Below are 17,920 nucleotides of genomic sequence, written 5' to 3'. Positions count from 1 at the left end.
ATAGTTCATTCAGTTATAAGGCTATATCTGTTGATCTCTGTCTCCCTAATAGTTCATTCAGTTATAAGGCTATATCTGTTGATCTCTGTCTCCTAATAGTTTATTCAGTTATTAGCTATATCTGTTGATCTCTGTCCCTAATAGTTTATTCAGTTATAAGGCTATATCTGTTGATCTCTGTCCCCTAATAGTTAATGTAAGGGTTAGGGTTATGGATGACGGTTTAGGGTGACGGTTAGATGTAAGGGAAAATAGAATATTGAATGGGAACAAATTGTTTTTACCCCACAAGAAAACAAAAGTGCATGTGTGTGCGTGTGCGCACGCGCGTGTGTCAATGTCACTCTCGCTTGTGGACTTCGACCTAGTTGGAGAGTATGACAGCAGCAGCATACTGTAGCTCTACATAACAGTGGGCATATGACTGTCTGCGCATCGAAGGGAATACAGAATAAAACATATTCTTGCAAAATGTCTCGAGCGGCAGACAGACTGAAAGTGGTCGTGAATCATCTCGATCGACCATCTTCTTTTGTTGTATCCTTTTCAAGTGTTTTGCTGTAAATGTCGTGTGTTTCTCCATGGCTGCGCGGTGCTGGGATTTCTGACCGACTTTCAGGGACTGCGCGTCGGTACAGCTTCGCAGGACAGGCCGGGGCATGAGTAAATTATCCGGCCTTTTCAGAGCGAACTGAACATTGGGAGTTGAACTATAACATTAAAAAATGTATTTATTTTCTGTAAATGTGTTTATTTATCCATATAAGACTACACTATCTTATAGGCTATGTATGAGTAAACGGCGCGCGTGTAACTATTAGGCTATAGGTATTCACAATTTAATTTATTCTTATAATTAACGGTATGACATATTTTGCATAAATGTGTAATAGCTACAAATAACTATTTTGTTATAAGACATCATTCATGTATGGCCTTAATTCATTGCATAAAGCAAGCATCGACCTCTGGCCAAAACGTTACCTACTATCAACCACAAGCACTGAGGTAGGTGACACATCAATCTCCTATTTGGGCTGTTTTTGACTATGTCAATGGCCTTATATCAGGACAGTCTAAAAGTACAGGTACTGACCCTTGCCCTACTTACTGTGCACATTACACAATGCTGAGATCCTCTCAGTAGTTCATTCAACTTTGAGTTACCGTCACTCTGTATCTAAACACATTGTAACATAGGCACAGAGTCTAATAAGTGTTTATCACACTGTCAGGCACAGAGTCTAATAAGTGTTTATCACACTGTCAGGCACAGAGTCTAATAAGTGTTTATCACACTGTCAGGCACAGAGTCTAATAAGTGTTTATCACACTGTCAGGCACAGAGTCTAATAAGTGTTTATCACACTGTCAGGCACAGAGTCTAATAAGTGTTTATCACACTGTTATTCACTTGCTGTATCCAGGTATTCCTTTGACAATGATCTGCTGAGCACTGAGCAGAGAATCTCCTATGAGGAGGATGGGTTCCTCCTTATCAAGGGCCTGGTGTCTGTGGAGGACATTGACAGATTCAGGTAAGACCACAACACCATGAGCGAGACAACAGAAAGGTCTCAGATGTTACTGAAAGGATAACACTAGATAAACAAAAAACAGGCGTCTAACGTAAGAATGCGCCACGATGAAAGTACAAAAGAGACCACAGAAGAGAAGAATGCCTGAAGATCACTTGACTTGACTGTCTCCACCAGCGCTTCAATATGTCCCCTGTCTTTGACCCCACATGCAGCATGGTTCACCAGTAGAACACTAGAACACTGCTCCTCTGTACCAGAGACACATGGCTTTAACAGCTGGGATTAATTAGTGATGCTACACTGAACAAGGACTGTTTGTGTGTGTGTGTGTGTGTGTGTGTGTGTGTGTGTGTGTGTGTGTGTGTGTGTGTGTGTGTGTGTGTGTGTGTGTGTGTGTGTGTGTGTGTGTGTGTGTGTGTGTGTGTGTGTGTGTGTGGCAGGGTGGCATTTGAGCGGATATGCCGTCGGGAGGTGCAGGTCCCGGGACTGGTGGTGATGAGGGACGTGTCCATCGCCAAGTCAGAGTTCGTCCCTAACCAGAAGGCCATCTCCAAGCTGCAGGACTTCCAGGAAGAGCCTGAGTTATTCCGCTACTGTGGCCTGCCTCAGGTACACACACTGCATGGACACACACACGCCGTAACGCAGTGGTCTAGGCAGAGCGCTTCGTCTCCGAGCATCACGAGTTCCTGCCAGGCAATAGTTTTTATTTCATTTTTTGGTGAGCGCTTAGGAAGGCATAGATATCCACGTTCTCAAGACCTTTTCAAACGTCCAAAATCAAAGTCTATTTCTAGTGATCAGGCTGACACGGACGCATTCATGCACACACACACGCACACACTCTCAAGCGCACACATAAGCTCAGAACACACACGTTCTTCTTACAGTCTTTCCTTTTTTTCTTATTTTTTTCCACATCTAGTTTTTATTATTTCACTTGTCTTTGTCTTTCTCAGATCCTGAATTATGTGGAGTGTTTCACTGGTCCCAACATCATGGCCATGCACACCATGCTGATCAACAAGCCCCCAGACACAGGTACAGAACAGTGTGACCCATATCTAACCTCTAACCCCTGACCCTCAACCTCTAACACTGACCCTTATCCAAAAAGACACACATAGACACACCTTCTAGAGTAGGGATGGGCAATTCCAGTCCTCGAGGGCCTGATTGGTGTCACAGTTCTGCCCCAGCTAACACACCTGACTCCAATCACCTAATCATGATCTTCAGTTTAGAATGCGCTTTGATGAATCAGCTGTGTTTGCTAGGGATGGAGAAAGTGTGACACCAATCAGGGCCTCGAGGACTGGAGTTGCCCACCCCTGTTCTAGAGAGTGAAAACAGAGAGCCTGTCCATGTAATGTATGTTTATTTGTGTGTGTGATCTCAGGTAATAAGACATCTCGCCACCCCATGCACCAGGACCTGCATTATTTTCCATTCCGTCCGGCGGACCGTATTGTCTGTTCCTGGACCGCCATGGAGAAGATTCACCGCCAGAACGGCTGTCTGGTGGTCCTTCCTGGTTCTCACCACGGCACCCTCAAAGAACACGACTACCCAGAGTGGGAGGTGATACACACACACCTGCATCCTCAACAAGCACGGCTACCCCCATTAGATCTTGTGACATCACTTCCCTTTCCTCTTTCTCAGGGCGGGGTCAATAAGATGTACCACGGTGTCCGTGACCATGACCCCAATCATCCCAGGGTGCACCTGGAGATGGAGAAAGGAGACACAGTGTTCTTCCACCCTCTATTGATCCATGGATCTGGAATGAACCAGACGCAGGGCTTCCGCAAGGTATCACACTCAACACTGAAAAACACTCTGGAAGCAATAGATACCGAACCATTCTAGGATCCCGAAATCATGGAAGTGTGTGTGTGTGTGTGTGTGTTTAGGCCATCTCCTGCCACTATGCCAGTGCTGACTGCTATTACATTGACGTGAGGGGAACCACCCAGGAGAACATAGGCCAGGAGGTGAAAGAGATCGCAGCAAGGAAATACGCTGTTAATGACGTCACATTTGAGGTACATCACATCTCTGCAGGAGTGATGCAGTATACATCAAACACATTGTTAATAAACTGTGGGTAACAGTGTGTTGTGTGTAACACTGTCTGTTTTGTGCGTGGTATAGGATACCTGGGCTGTAAGGGGCCGTCTGGTGCAAGGGGATAGGACCAATCTGTGAGAGAGCCCGCCCACCACAGTGTGACGGTCACTCACCACTAACATCCTGCCAATCAAAGGAGATTGAAAAAGTTGGCTAATCCACCAGCCAATAAGCTGAGACTCATTGACGGGAGTAATTTATTCGTTGGGCAAGAGTGAGAGTCCAGTTTGCCGGGTTTGTTTAACATATTTGATTAGATTTTGATTTGATTCTATTTGGATCTCTTTTAGTCCCCATTTGGACTAATCTTCCAAGAGTCCTTAAACATTAAAATACAATTTATAATACAAACATATTTTCACATATAACACACTATTACAAACATACATAATATACTAACATAATGACCAATAAATACTCAATCTAAAAAATATTGATTCTTCATCAACTATAGTCCCACAACATTTCTATGTATTATATTTAAATCATTTTAAAATAATGTTTAAATTTATATATTGATTGAAAGGTTTCTGGTTTGCTCAGTTAATTTATTCAATTTCTTTATTGCTCTAAATCGAAATGATATTTTGTGGTGGACAATCTATTCCTAGTATTTACGGAATGTCTGTCTCTTACCAACTGAATACCGTTGTGAATAGAACTTGGCCATTTAAAATTATGTATATTATGAAATAACATGCTTAAGCAATAACATGCTTAAAAATAAGCATTTTTTCTTCAATTACCTTATCGATTGATGAACAACCAAGAGCATTGCGCATGACTGCAACAGAATAACCATATCTCCACCTTAAAACAATTCTTGCTGCTTTCTTCTGTGCATTCTGCAGCCTCCTAACTTCACTTGATGATGCATTTCCCCAGACCACAGAACAGTACTTCACCTGACTCTCAGTTAATGCTTGTGTTTTTTGCTGAATAATTTTTCCTGGTAAATATTTAGCTATCCTTCTGATTATGCATGCTGTTTTAATGTTGTTGTTTTAGTTATTTGAGACGACTATGATAAGCAGTTGTCTAGCTGCACTCCCAATAGTTTGGTTTCTGCCACTCCTCCCATACTTAATTGTATCCCATGCTGTTTTGGCCTTTTCCTATAACTTTGGTTTTCTTGGTGTTTAAAACAAAAAAAATTGGGCAAACCCACTCCCTGATATTCCCCAAATCTCCTTGTAAAGCTTGCTGCAAATTGTAGTATCATCTGCAAATATAGTAGCTTGAGTTTCAGCTAAGGCATAGGGAAGGTCGTTGGTATATATTAAATAAAGAAGTGGCCCAAGGCAGCAGCCCTGCGGTATTCCACAGTTTAACACATGAGGGGAAGAAAATGAACCATTGATATAGGTGGACTGTTTCCTGTCAGTTAGATATGACTGTATATTATATATAATATATATATTAAACTAAAGGGATGTTTATTGCACAGTTAAGCATTGGTTGAAGTGATCATCTTCTGCCTGACAATAAAGCACTTACTGTGTGGTGGACTGGAGTGAGAGGAGCAGGGGTAGAATGTGTGTGTGAGAGAGAGAGAGAGCGTGATAGACTAGGAGAAAGTGTGTACGAGGAGTGAGTGGATGAAGGTGAATAGGAGGCTATTTCTGTTATGAATATGAGCGTGTTTTAGTACACTTTGGAAACCAGGTACTCAGGGTGTTGCTTTGTAGATCAGTCCACCATGAAATACCAGTAACCTTGATGCCTTAATATAACAGAATCCTAGCTGTATTTGACATCACCGCCTTAACAATCAAATCTAGGCTGCTTTTAAAGAGTTTGTAATGAGTACTTTGTTTGTAAATTAGTTTGTGATTTCCTTTCATTATTGTCGATGTAACTGACAATAAACGGGACTCAGAATCAATTACTTTATTCTCTTTATCATCTGTTCCTTACAGTTCTAGTGAGGATGGTGAGATTCTAATGAGGAGGGTGAGATACTCTCTTGGTTTCCTCACTCCTTTGTGCCACATCCCAGACACACACACACACACAAACACACACACCACCTCAGAGACCATTCTTGATCCCCTAAATCTGACGTGTTTAACCTAAACCTTCCCCCTCGACCCAATATGCTTTCCAGACACACTCCCAGCCAGCTCCTCCCCCCCAGCCCCAGGCCTCATGAATATTCAGCAGCTAAAGCTCTGTGAAATCTCCATCACCGTGGAGACACGTACAATCCCAGTGTCCCGCCTTGTTCCAGATCCAGATATAGTGTTGGGGGGAGGTAGAGCTCTTAGAATGGTGTGGGGGAGGGGGGATCAGGGATAGAGGGATGAGACAATAAGGACTATTTAAAGACAGAGAAAGAGCATTACAATTAAGATGAATAGTGTCCACCTCCAATTTCCATAAACAGCACCAGTCTGGATACCTGGCAAGTGATATGTAAATCCTATGTGTGAAGGAAGGAGAGTTCCTGTGTGTGAGGAAGTGTTTGCCCTGTGTTTTCAAATGGAGGCTGAGATGTTTCCTGACTTGGGCTGATGCCTCTCCTGTGGAACCAAAGAAAACACCTGAGGGCTGCGCGCGCGTGTGCGTGCGTGTGTGTGTGCCGTGCCGTGCCGTGCCGTGCCACGCGCGTCTGTGTGTCATGGAAAGGAGAACAACCATTCCATTCACAGTAAAGCCCGTAAGTCTACCAGTTAATCAGACATACACTATACATGAAATCCTACCAACCCTACACATGTAATTCAGTGTCAAAATCGAGACCCATAAACCTGATACTCGTGATCACACACGCACACGCACACACACACACGCACACACACACACACACACACGCACACGCACACACGCACGCACATGCACACACACACACACACACACACACGCACACACACACACACACACACACACACACACACACACACACACACACACACACACACACACAGGTCTCTTAGCCACTCATTCACTCAAGGACAGACTCCTCTGCTCAGTTTCCTACTTCAGTCTTAACAAAGCCTTCTCTTCTTGATTTTTCCAAAACATAGACACCTGCATGCGTTAATGTAAATGCATAAACAGTCCTCAAGGTGGCGTCCTTGGGTTACTGCATTATAGTAAACTGCATGATGTCTTTTGCAGTATTTGTGGAGGTGGTCTGGCTGTTTGTCATAATTGTGGCTACATAGATACTGAATGTAGATTCCTTTTAGAGGAAAGAAGAAAAAAGCTGAACTTCACCTTGAAGCTTGAATGTGAAACAGTAAAAGTTATTCAGCTCTCAGGGCCCTCAGATCCTCAAAAGGTTATACAGCTGCACCATTGAGAGCATCTTGACTGGCTGCATCACCACTTGCCATTATGGAAAAGAAATAGAATCATTTAACGAGATTCTTATATGTTCTAGTCAGTAATACACAATCAAGACTCATAGAATATTCTTGTAATATCTGATTTACAGTGGGGCAAAAAAGTATTTAGTCAGCCACCAATTGTGCAAGTTCTCCCACTTAAAAAGATGAGAGAGGCCTGTAATTTTCATCATACGTACACTTCAACTATGACAGACAAAATTAGAAAAATCAGAAAATCACATTGTAGGATTTTAATTAATTTATTTGCAAATTATGGTGGAAAATAAGTATTTAGTGGGATTAACAACAAGTGTATCTTTAAAATTATGTAAAATAGTTCTGTTTGAGGAATTTTAATTATGAGATTTCTGTTGTTTTGAATTTGGCGCCCTGCACTTTCACTGGCTGTTGTCATATCGAGAAGAAGTTTTAAGGTGCCACCAACCTCCTGTGGAGGGTATAGCACATTGTTTGTAATTTATGGGAGCGGTGCCCATCGGGGCAATGAACAGTACTGAGATCATCCATACCAGAGAGGTGAATGGGCTCTGATGCTTTGCATATGCTCAGGCCTGGCAAGGCGTGCATGCATCAATACAAAACACACACACCTGCTTCTCCTCAGGGGGAAAACATATGCATCCACACACACAATACAACAGAGGGACACACACAGCAAGTTAACACACAGACAATCACAATTTAATCCCCATCTCCTTATTAAGAGTCTCCTGGTCAACAAGTCTTCCAAGCAGCGAAAACATCAGAGTTGAAAACGCGAAACACACACTACATCTTCACGCCTACAAACTGACGGATACAAAAGCATCTTTGACATCTCCAGCGAGACCCTGGTCACTGATTGGACAGTGATGAAAGAAGTGTCCTCATTGGCCTGAACTGACCTCAGATCAGTAACCCGGAGCAGACCACACACACTGTCCTCCACCCTGTGCTGTGTGTGGTTCTTACACGGTCATTAAATCAGTGACACCCTTATGATCTGTGAGGTGTAATGAAAGTCAATCTCTGCCTCTGCTCCTTCTCACTCGCTCTCTCCTCCTATACGTCCCTTACTCTCATCCTCTCTCTCTCTCCTTCATCCTTCTTTTCTGCATGACATCAACCCAGCAATAAAAGAAACGTCCTCTCACTGTCAACTGCGTTTATTTTCAGCAAACTTAGCATGTGTAAATATTTGTATGAACATAAGATTCAACAACTGAGACATAAACTGAACAAGTTCCACAGACATGTGACTAACAGAAATGGAATAATGTGTCCTTGAACAAAGGTGACACCAGCTGCATTAGGTACTGCAGTTCATCTCCTCCTCATGGACTGCACCAGATTTACCAGTTCTTGCTGTGAGAGGTTAACCCACTCTTCCACCAAGGCACCTGCAAGTTCCTGGATATTTCTGGGGGGAATGACTCTAGCACTCATCCTCTGATACAACAGGTCCCAGACGTGCTCAATGGGATTGAGATCCGGGCTCTTCGCTGGCCATGGCAGAACACTGAAATTCCTGCCTTGCATGAAATCACGCACAGAATGAGTAGTACGGCTGGTGGCATTGTCATGCTGGAGGGTCATGTCAGGATGACAATGTTTTGGTTAGCAGTTTAAAATTGTCTCCCTAGTCATAGACTATTCTTTTTTCTACCACACGGCAAGCGGTACCAGAGCGCCAAGTCAAGGTCCAAGAGGCTTTTAAACAGCTTCTATCCCCAAGCCATAAGACTCCTGAACACCTAATCAAATGGCTACCCAGACTATTTGCAACCCCCCCCCCATCCCATCCTCTCCCCCTCATTTACACCACTGCTACTCTGTTATTATCATCTATGCATAGTCACTTTAATAACTCTACCTTCAGGTACATATTACCTCAACTAACCGGTGCCCACACACATTGACTCTGTACCGGTACCCCCCCCTGTAAATAGTCTCTGGAGATTTTTCTTGTGTGTTCTTAAGTGTCTCTCCTCAGTTTCGACAACAGATTCTGTCTCAGGTTATATGTCATGGCCCCCTCCTCACCCCTCCTCAAGGCAAATGAAATTCCAGCTGTCCCCCTTCCCCAAAACTCCCTCTCTTTCTTTTTCTCTTCACACCCACTCTCTCCATCCCTCCCCTCTCCCTCCCTCGCACCTCCCTCCCTCCCCTATCCATCCCTCCCCTCTGCCTCCCTTCTCCATCCCTCCCCTCTCCCTCCCTCACCTCTCCCCCTCCCTCCCTCCCTCTCTCTCTCAGTTCATAACTTGACTGTTCGCAGCGTGTGTTTCACTGTATTCTTCATCATGTCCTGGACACATCTGGTCTTTCTCTCTCTGCTCGCCACCCTCCTCATCCTCACACGTAAGTACCCCGATAGGGGGTTGACATGCGGGAGGGGGGGGGTGTCAAGGTAGGGTGTGGGAGAGGAGGTGGAGGGTCACATTTTAAAAACTTTTTTATGGTGTAGGTTTGATGTTTATGGTGAGACCTTTTCTGAAAGGTGCTTGTGCAGAATGTCTAGAAAGAGGCCTTGCTGATCAGCTCAAGTGTAAAATTGTCAAAAATCTCTTTCTCTCTTTCCCAGTCTCCCCCGGGGTGCGGAGTGCATCGGTGAGAGATGGAAGAGAGGGAAAAGCTGCAGAGCCCAAAGGTGAGTGTCATATGTTCCATTCCCCCTCCCCAACCTGAGTGACCCCAATGACCCTCTTTGACCCTTCCCTGCTACCGTCTGCCCCCAGGGTCAGCGCGGAGAGTCTTCATGCCCGATGCGGATGGAGCAAACTTCTTCAAAAAGCGTAGTCGGCGCTCGGGCAAATATGAGGCGGAGGTCCTCGGTGAGGCTGTTTACCATCACTATGGGCTGTTACCATGGAGCCGGGGCAGGGGCAGGACAGGGGACATGGGGATTGATGATGGTAGTGTTTGCATGTGGTTGAAGTTGCTGGTGCCATTATGGACAGTTTGTTTTGTGAGGTTTACAGCACTCTGTAGAGACTGCTGGTGTGTGTGTGTGTGTGTACTCAAAGTCTATTCATTTTATGGTCGGTGGATTAAAATGTTGGGTGGTGTGGTTTGAGGTCATGGCTGTGAACTCGGAGGGCAGACTGAAGACTGAACACACACACACACTGGAGGCAGCAAAAGGAGTCACAGGGTAGTATGGAGCAGTCCTCTCTCTCTCTCTCTCTCTCTCTCTCTCTCTCTCTCTCTCTCTCTCTCTCTCTCTCTCTCTCTCTCTCTCTCTCTCTCTCTCTCTCTCTCTCTCTCTCTCTCTCTCTCTCTCTCTCTCTCTCTCTCTCTCTCTCTCTCCCTCGCTCTCTCTCTCTCTCTCTCTCTCTCTCTCTCTCTCTCTCTCTCTCTCTCTCTCTCTCTCAGCCAGTCCCAGAGACAGATAGGCTGTCGTCTGCTCCAGCTCCCTGTCAGTGCACCTCTCTGGGCCACTGCTCAGAGAAAACAAGCCCACATTCCTGGAAAGCGTTAGTTACAAAATACTGTTTATATCGCCTGCCAGCCAGTCACCAAGGAGCTGGGTGTGCACGAGAGAGAAGGGAGAGAAGTGTGTGTGTGTGCGTGTGCATGAGGGTATGTGTGAATGTGTGTGTATGTGTGTATACGACTTTGTTGTGACCGTGTTAGTGGAGTGATGCGCAGGTCAAACGGAAGGCACTGCAGGAGCTGAGACAGGAATGTGTGGACCAATAAACCATTCTAGTGCAGAGAGAGCGAGACAACAAGAGGAAATGAGAGAGAGAAAAGAAAGAGAAGAAACCTGAGGAGGATAATGGAAAAAGGTGTGTTACCTTGGTCATTGGGTTACAGTAAGACACGTGAGCAGGTCTGCAGCCACGATGACAGAGAGACAGAGAGATTTGCGACCTGTTTGCCACAAGAAAAGGGCAACCAGTAAATACAACCAATATTTATTTATTTTTCCTTTTGTACTTTAACTATTTCCACATCATTATAACACTGTACATGGCCACAATATGACATGTGAAATGTTTCTATCCTTTAGAAAATTGTGATTGTAATGTTTATTGTTAATTTTTGATTGTTTATTTCACTTGCTCTAGCAATGTAAATATACGTTTCCCATGCCAATAGGGAGAGATAGTGAACCCAACCAGTAAGTCTAGTACCTGAGAAAGTTTCCATTCCGCAAAGCCTCATTCCACCAGACCGTTTTGTAAGAAGACAACCTACTAGTCAGTGTGTGTGTTGTTGTTGTTGTGTGTGTGTGTGTACTCCAAAATATTGTGATGTCACCTTAAAACTTATGTGAGTACCCCAATGAGGGCTAGTGTTCAATGTATACAGTACCGGCCTGTGTGTGTGTGTGTGTGTGTGTGTGTGTGTGTGTGTGTGTGTGTGTGTGTGTGTGTGTGTATATAAAGCAACAGGTTTAGTATCTCTCCCAAAAACTGTGTGATAGAGTTGGACTGCCTGCAGTGTGTGGCGTGAGGAACGTGTGAGGACAGGTTGGAAGTTTGGCGCCAAACATCTTTGAGGTTCATGACGTAACTAAGACAACACCTCTCACTCTACCTTAGTGACCCTAACACCTTCTTCCATCTCTCCTTCTGTCCCCCTCCTCCCTCCCTCCCTCCGTAGCCGAGCAGAGGGTAAGGATGTCAGCTGATGAGAGGAGGAGGGAGTACTATGACGAACAGAGGAACGAGTTTGAGAACTACGTGGAAGAGGAGCGCGACGGTAAGACCGACTAACTCTGTTCCAAAGATGAGGTTTAAAACCATAAGTGCCCATTTGGTTAAACTTAGACACTTATACCTTAGTGGTAAACGCCACATCTTGATTTATCTGCAGTAATCACAGAGTCTAATCACAGTTTTCACAGTGTGCTGCACTGAACACGTTGACCACACGTCTGTATAGGGATGTGTTGGGTTTGTGGTAGTTCTTGTTCCTATTGCGTTTCTGGGAAGTGTTTTCTTCCACATAAGTAAACCGAAGTGTTTCACATGAAGGACAGAAATACACGTTCTTAGTCCTCCGAGTTCTACACTCTTAAGCTGGCACAAACAAAAAACCCTCAACCCTCTTTCCCTTCTCCTTCTCTCTCCATCCACAGAGCAGGATGAGAGGACACGGGAGAAGACAGAGCAGTGGCGTGAGTTCCACTATGATGGACTCTACCCCCGTTATCCCCGCGGTTGGTGAGCATGCTCCATAGGCCAAGGAGATCAGAACATAGTGCACCAGCCTGTGATTGGCAGGACCCTGTGCCACTTAAGACACCTAGCCTATCAGATGGACATAACAAGAGCATGGGAGGTGGCCAAAACATCACTCACCTAGGAGTAAAAAGGTTGACATACAAAACTATTAAACTCAATCATTTAAAATGGTAGTATTATGTAGATAAAACAGTTTTGCAACATTTATATTCAAAACTATTAAAGACTGGCAGGTCAAGTTTGAAAAAGGAGGCTGTCGTGATTGTATGCTTATCTCTGTGTTTGTTCACATCCGTCTGTGTATCAAACTGTACGGTCTTTTCTGTATTGTAACCCAACTGCAATCGCAAATATGAAACCTGTAACTGTAATTCAGAACCACAGGCATAAAATAAAATGTACTGCTGTGAAAAAAATATATGGCATATATATAGAGCTAAATCAGGGGGGTGAATTCTTAAGCACCTAGATTCATAACCTGAATGAAATGTGTGAGTGAGAGAAAGTGCGAATGAAAAGAGAGAGGGGAAGCTGAAGAAGGGATGATAAAATGAAAGTGTGCGAGTGAGTGCTGGGGAACTCATCAGACTGAGACTAATGCCGTGACTCCATGCGAGACTACCAACGTTCCACAGCTGCAACTTTAGACAGCACTGGGCCGAGAGCAGAGGACAGACAGAGAGGGACTATAAGGACACTGACAGACAGGTCTCTACCTCAGGAGTTGAACTAGTGCGTGTTTGTTCCTATATTTGAGCCATAACCTGGTCACATGGTGTGGATGATAGATGATGTGTTCTATACAACCTGCTTAGACCAATACAACTGACTGTTAATCACTTTGAGGAGGCGGGCTATCACGTCAAGCTGTATTAAATCACATTTGGGAGAAGCAAAACAGTGAGCTAGTTCCCTTGTTCAGACCTACTTGATCTTCTCTTTATCCAGCTCCTGTTACTATTTTTTGGGTGTCTCCAAAACCCCCTCAGACTAAGGACAAAATATAGCACAGGAGACAATTTCTTCCAGCGAGCCCAAGTCAGACAGAGGAGATGGTATGTAAATTACTCAGCACGATTTAATCAGCACATTCCCATCAAAGCCAGCAGGAGGGAACAACAAACAACTCATTCGGAAATACAATTGAATCCATGCAAAACACAGCAATTTAAAATCCATAATCAGCTTCAAATTATATCCACAGTAAAAAATAAAAAACATTAAAAGGACATTTAAAAAGCACTCTACAACATGCAGAGAAATATACACCAGAAAGTCCAATAGCACCAGCAGCAGTCGCTTCCTATGATGAAGACAATGATGAAGGTGACTGTAAGTGACTGAGGACTACAGCATGCAGTTGAGGAACTTGGGCTGCTCGTCACCTCGAGGCTTCAGCAGCTCCCCAGCTATCTTAGGCCCCGACTTACATTTACATTTAAGTCATTTAGCAGACGCTCTTATCCAGAGCAACTTACAAATTGGTGCATTCACCTTATGACATCCAGTGGAACAGCCACTTTACAATAGTGCATCTAAATCTATTAAGGGGGGTGAGAAGGATTACTTTATCCTATCCTAGGTATTCCTTAAAGAGGTGGGGTTTCAGGTGTCTCCTTTGAATTCCATGCTGTCACAGTTACCAGTCCTTTCAAGCTTAACATCCTTATCATTTATCGCCCTCCAGGTTCCCTCGGAGAGTTCATCAATGAGCTTGATGCCTTGATAAGCTCCTTTCCTGAGGACGGCTCACCTCTCACAGTGCTGGACGACTTTAACCTCCCCACGTCTACCTTTGACTCATTCCTCTCTGCCTCCTTCTTTCCACTCCTCTCCTCTTTTGACCTCACCCTCTCACCTTCCCCCCCTACTCACAAGGCAGGCAATACGCTCGACCTCATCTTTACTAGATGCTGTTCTTCCACTAACCTCATTGCAACTCCCCTCCAAGTCTCCGACCACTACCTTGTATCCTTTTCCCTCTCGCTCTCATCCAACACCTCCCACACTGCCCCTACTCGGATGGTATCGCGCCGTCCCAACCTTCGCTCTCTCTCCCCCGCTACTCTCTCCTCTTCCATCCTATCATCTCTTCCCTCTGCTCAAACCTTCTCCAACCTATCTCCTGATTCTGCCTCCTCAACCCTCCTCTCCTCCCTTTCTGCATCCTTTGACTCTCTATGTCCCCTATCCTCCAGGCCGGCTCGGTCCTCCCCTCCCGCCCCGTGGCTCGACGACTCATTGCGAGCTCACAGAACAGGGCTCCGGGCAGCCGAGCGGAAATGGAGGAAAACTCGCCTCCCTGCGGACCTGGCATCCTTTCACTCCCTCCTCTCTACATTTTCCTCCTCTGTCTGCTGCTAAAGCCATTTTCTACCACTCTAAATTCCAAGCATCTGCCTCTAACCCTAGGAAACTCTTTGCCACCTTCTCCTCCCTCCTGAATCCCCCCCCCCTCCTCCCTCTCTGCAGATGACTTTGTCAACCATTTTGAAAAGAAGGTCGACGACATCCGATCCTCGTTTGCTAAGTCAAACGGCACCGCTGGTTCTGCTCACACTGCCCTACCCTGTGCTCTGACCTCTTTCTCCCCTCTCTCTCCAGATGAAATCTCGCGTCTTGTGACGGCCGGCCGCCCAACAACCTGCCCGCTTGACCCTATCCCCTCTCTCCTCTCTTCTCCAGACCATTTCCGGAGACCTTCTCCCTTACCTCACCTCGCTCATCAACTCATCCCTGACCGCTGGCTACGTCCCTTCCGTCTTCAAGAAAGCGAGAGTTGCACCCCTTCTGAAAAAACCTACACTCGATCCCTCCGATGTCAACAACTACAGACCAGTATCCCTTCTTTCTTTTCTCTCCAAAACTCTTGAACGTGCCGTCCTTGGCCAGCTCTCCCGCTATCTCTCTCTGAATGACCTTCTTGATCCAAATCAGTCAGGTTTCAAGACTAGTCATTCAACTGAGACTGCTCTTCTCTGTATCACGGAGGCGCTCCGCACTGCTAAAGCTAACTCTCTCTCCTCTGCTCTCATCCTTCTAGACCTATCGGCTGCCTTCGATACTGTGAACCATCAGATCCTCCTCTCCACCCTCTCCGAGTTGGGCATCTCCGGCGCGGCCCACACTTGGATTGCGTCCTACCTGACAGGTCGCTCCTACCAGGTGGCGTGGCGAGAATCTGTCTCCTCACCACGTGCTCTCACCACTGGTGTCCCCCAGGGCTCTGTTCTAGGCCCTCTCCTATTCTCGCTATACACCAAGTCACTTGGCTCTGTCATAACCTCACATGGTCTCTCGACACACAATTAATCTTCTCCTTTCCCCCTTCTGATGACCAGGTGGCGAATCGCATCTCTGCATGTCTGGCAGACATATCAGTGTGGATGACGGATCACCACCTCAAGCTGAACCTCGGCAAGACGGAGCTGCTCTTCCTCCCGGGGAAGGACTGCCCGTTCCATGATCTCGCCATCACGGTTGACAACTCCATTGTGTCCTCCTCCCAGAGCGCTAAGAACCTTGGCGTGATCCTGGACAACACCCTGTCATTCTCAACTAACATCAAGGCGGTGGCCCGTTCCTGTAGGTTCATGCTCTACAACATCCGCAGAGAACGACCCTGCCTCACACAGGAAGCGGCGCAGGTCCTAATCCAGGCACTTGTCATCTCCCGTCTGGATTACTGCAACTCGCTGTTGGCTGGGCTCCCTGCCTGTGCCATTAAACCCCTACAACTCATCCAGAACGCCGCAGCCCGTCTGGTGTTCAACCTTCCCAAGTTCTCTCACGTCACCCCGCTCCTCCGCTCTCTCCAATGGCTTCCAGTTGAAGCTCGCATCCGCTAAAAGACCATAGTGCTTGCCTATGGAGCTGTGAGGGGAACGGCACCTCAGTACCTCCAGGCTCCAGGAGAAGATTAATTGTGTGTCGTCTGCATAGCAATGATAGGACAGACCATGTGAGGTTATGACAGAGCCAAGTGACTTGGTGTATAGCGAGAATAGGAGAGGGCCTAGAACAGAGCCTTGGGGGACACCAGTGGTGAGAGCGCGTGGTGAGGAGACAGATTCTCGCCACGCCACCTGGTAGGAGCGACCTGTCAGGTAGGACGCAATCCAAGCGTGGGCCGCGCCGGAGATGCCCAACTCGGAGAGGGTGGAGAGGAGGATCTGATGGTTCACAGTATCGAAGGCAGCCGATAGGTCTAGAAGGATGAGAGCAGAGGAGAGAGAGTTAGCTTTAGCAGTGCGGAGCGCCTCCGTGATACAGAGAAGAGCAGTCTCAGTTGAATGACTAGTCTTGAAACCTGACTGATTTGGATCAAGAAGGTCATTCTGAGAGAGATAGCGGGAGAGCTGGCCAAGGACGGCACGTTCAAGAGTTTTGGAGAGAAAAGAAAGAAGGGATACTGGTCTGTAGTTGTTGACATCGGAGGGATCGAGTGTAGGTTTTTTCAGAAGGGGTGCAACTCTCGCTCTCTTGAAGACGGAAGGGACGTAGCCAGCGGTCAGGGATGAGTTGATGAGCGAGGTGAGGTAAGGGAGAAGGTCTCCGGAAATGGTCTGGAGAAGAGAGGAGGGGATAGGGTCAAGCGGGCAGGTTGTTGGGCGGCCGGCCGTCACAAGACGCGAGATTTCATCTGGAGAGAGAGGGGAGAAAGAGGTCAGAGCACAGGGTAGGGCAGTGTGAGCAGAACCAGCGGTGTCATTTGACTTAGCAAACGAGGATTGGATGTCGTCGACCTTCTTTTCAAAATGGTTGACGAAGTCATCTGCAGAGAGGGAGGAGGGGGGAGGGGGAGGAGGATTCAGGAGGGAGGAGAAGGTGGCAAAGAGCTTCCTAGGGTTAGAGGCAGATGCTTGGAATTTAGAGTGGTAGAAAGAGGCTTTAGCAGCAGAGACAGAGGAGGAAAATGTAGAGAGGAGGGAGTGAAAGGATGCCAGGTCCGCAGGGAGGCGAGTTTTCCTCCATTTCCGCTCGGCTGCCCGGAGCCCTGTTCTGACTTGACTTCTCCTGTTGACAGGAACAGGAAGTAGTAGTCAAACCCGGGACCAATCAGATGGCAGAAGGAAGTGCTTTGGGTCCATCTGAACTCCAAACCCACTAAAACGCGACACTTACCTTCAACATGGTGGAAAATAAGTACAAGGTTTTCACAAGGTTTTCACACACTGTTGCTGGTATTTTAGCCCATTCCTCCATGCAGATCTCCTCTAGAGCAGTGATGTTTTGGGGCTGTTGCTGGGCAACACGGACTATCAACTCCCTCCAAAGATGTTCTATGGGGTTGAGATCTGGAGACTGGCTAGGCCACTCTAGGACCTTGAAATGCATCTTATGAAGCCACTCCTTCGTTGCCCGGGTGGTGTGTTTGGGATCATTGTCATGCTGAAAGACCCAGTCACGTTTCATTTTCAATGCCCTTGCTGATGGAAGGAGGTTTTCACTCAAAATCTCACGATACATGGCCCCATTCATTCTTTCAATTAAACGGATCAGTCGTCCTGGTCCCTTTGCAGAAAAACAGCCCCAAAGCATGGTGTTTCCACCCCCATGCTTCACAATAGGTATGGTGTTCTTTGGATGCAACTCATGATTCTTTGTCCTCCAAACACGACGAGTTGAATTTTTGCCAAAAAGTTATATTTTGGTTTCATCTGAGCATATGACATTCTCCCAATCTTCTTCTGAATCATCCAAATGCTCTCTAGCAAAC

General features: G+C 46.2%; 2 protein-coding genes across 2 annotated transcripts; both read left to right on the top strand.

Moving 5' to 3' along the window:
* The first annotated feature begins 359 nt into the window (after positions 1-359).
* Positions 360-5,559, top strand: LOC123994573 (phytanoyl-CoA dioxygenase, peroxisomal-like). Its single transcript, XM_046297325.1, has 9 exons — positions 360-537; positions 956-1,008; positions 1,428-1,538; positions 1,982-2,150; positions 2,501-2,582; positions 2,941-3,122; positions 3,207-3,356; positions 3,458-3,589; positions 3,699-5,559. Exons 1-9 carry the CDS (start codon positions 421-423, stop codon positions 3,750-3,752), a joined length of 1,050 nt encoding a protein of 349 aa, XP_046153281.1. The 5' UTR covers positions 360-420; the 3' UTR covers positions 3,753-5,559.
* A 3,750-nt stretch (positions 5,560-9,309) lies between these two features.
* LOC123995491 (unique cartilage matrix-associated protein-like) lies at positions 9,310-12,267 on the top strand. The gene is made up of 5 exons (XM_046299146.1): positions 9,310-9,367; positions 9,591-9,656; positions 9,745-9,840; positions 11,618-11,716; positions 12,096-12,267. Exons 1-5 carry the CDS (start codon positions 9,310-9,312, stop codon positions 12,182-12,184), a joined length of 408 nt encoding a protein of 135 aa, XP_046155102.1. The 3' UTR covers positions 12,185-12,267.
* Positions 12,268-17,920: the final 5,653 nt, after the last annotated feature.

Source organism: Oncorhynchus gorbuscha, linkage group LG14, assembly GCF_021184085.1.
Source record: "Oncorhynchus gorbuscha isolate QuinsamMale2020 ecotype Even-year linkage group LG14, OgorEven_v1.0, whole genome shotgun sequence".
Lineage (NCBI taxonomy): Eukaryota > Metazoa > Chordata > Actinopteri > Salmoniformes > Salmonidae > Oncorhynchus > Oncorhynchus gorbuscha.
This window is presented reverse-complemented; position numbering and strand designations above follow the sequence as displayed.

What these genes read in the sequence shown, in the direction of transcription:
- LOC123994573 (XM_046297325.1), top strand. Translation starts at nt 421, where the DNA reads ATGACTGTCTGCGCATCGAAGGGAATACAGAATAAAACATATTCTTGC. An exon ending in ATCGACCATCTTCTTTTGTT is followed by an intron (nt 538 to 955) that starts GTATCCTTTTCA and finishes CATTGCATAAAG; the next exon opens with CAAGCATCGACCTCTGGCCA. An exon ending in TTAATGACGTCACATTTGAG is followed by an intron (nt 3,590 to 3,698) that starts GTACATCACATC and finishes TGCGTGGTATAG; the next exon opens with GATACCTGGGCTGTAAGGGG.
- LOC123995491 (XM_046299146.1), top strand. Translation starts at nt 9,310, where the DNA reads ATGTCCTGGACACATCTGGTCTTTCTCTCTCTGCTCGCCACCCTCCTC. An exon ending in AAAAGCTGCAGAGCCCAAAG is followed by an intron (nt 9,657 to 9,744) that starts GTGAGTGTCATA and finishes GTCTGCCCCCAG; the next exon opens with GGTCAGCGCGGAGAGTCTTC. An exon ending in ATATGAGGCGGAGGTCCTCG is followed by an intron (nt 9,841 to 11,617) that starts GTGAGGCTGTTT and finishes CTCCCTCCGTAG; the next exon opens with CCGAGCAGAGGGTAAGGATG.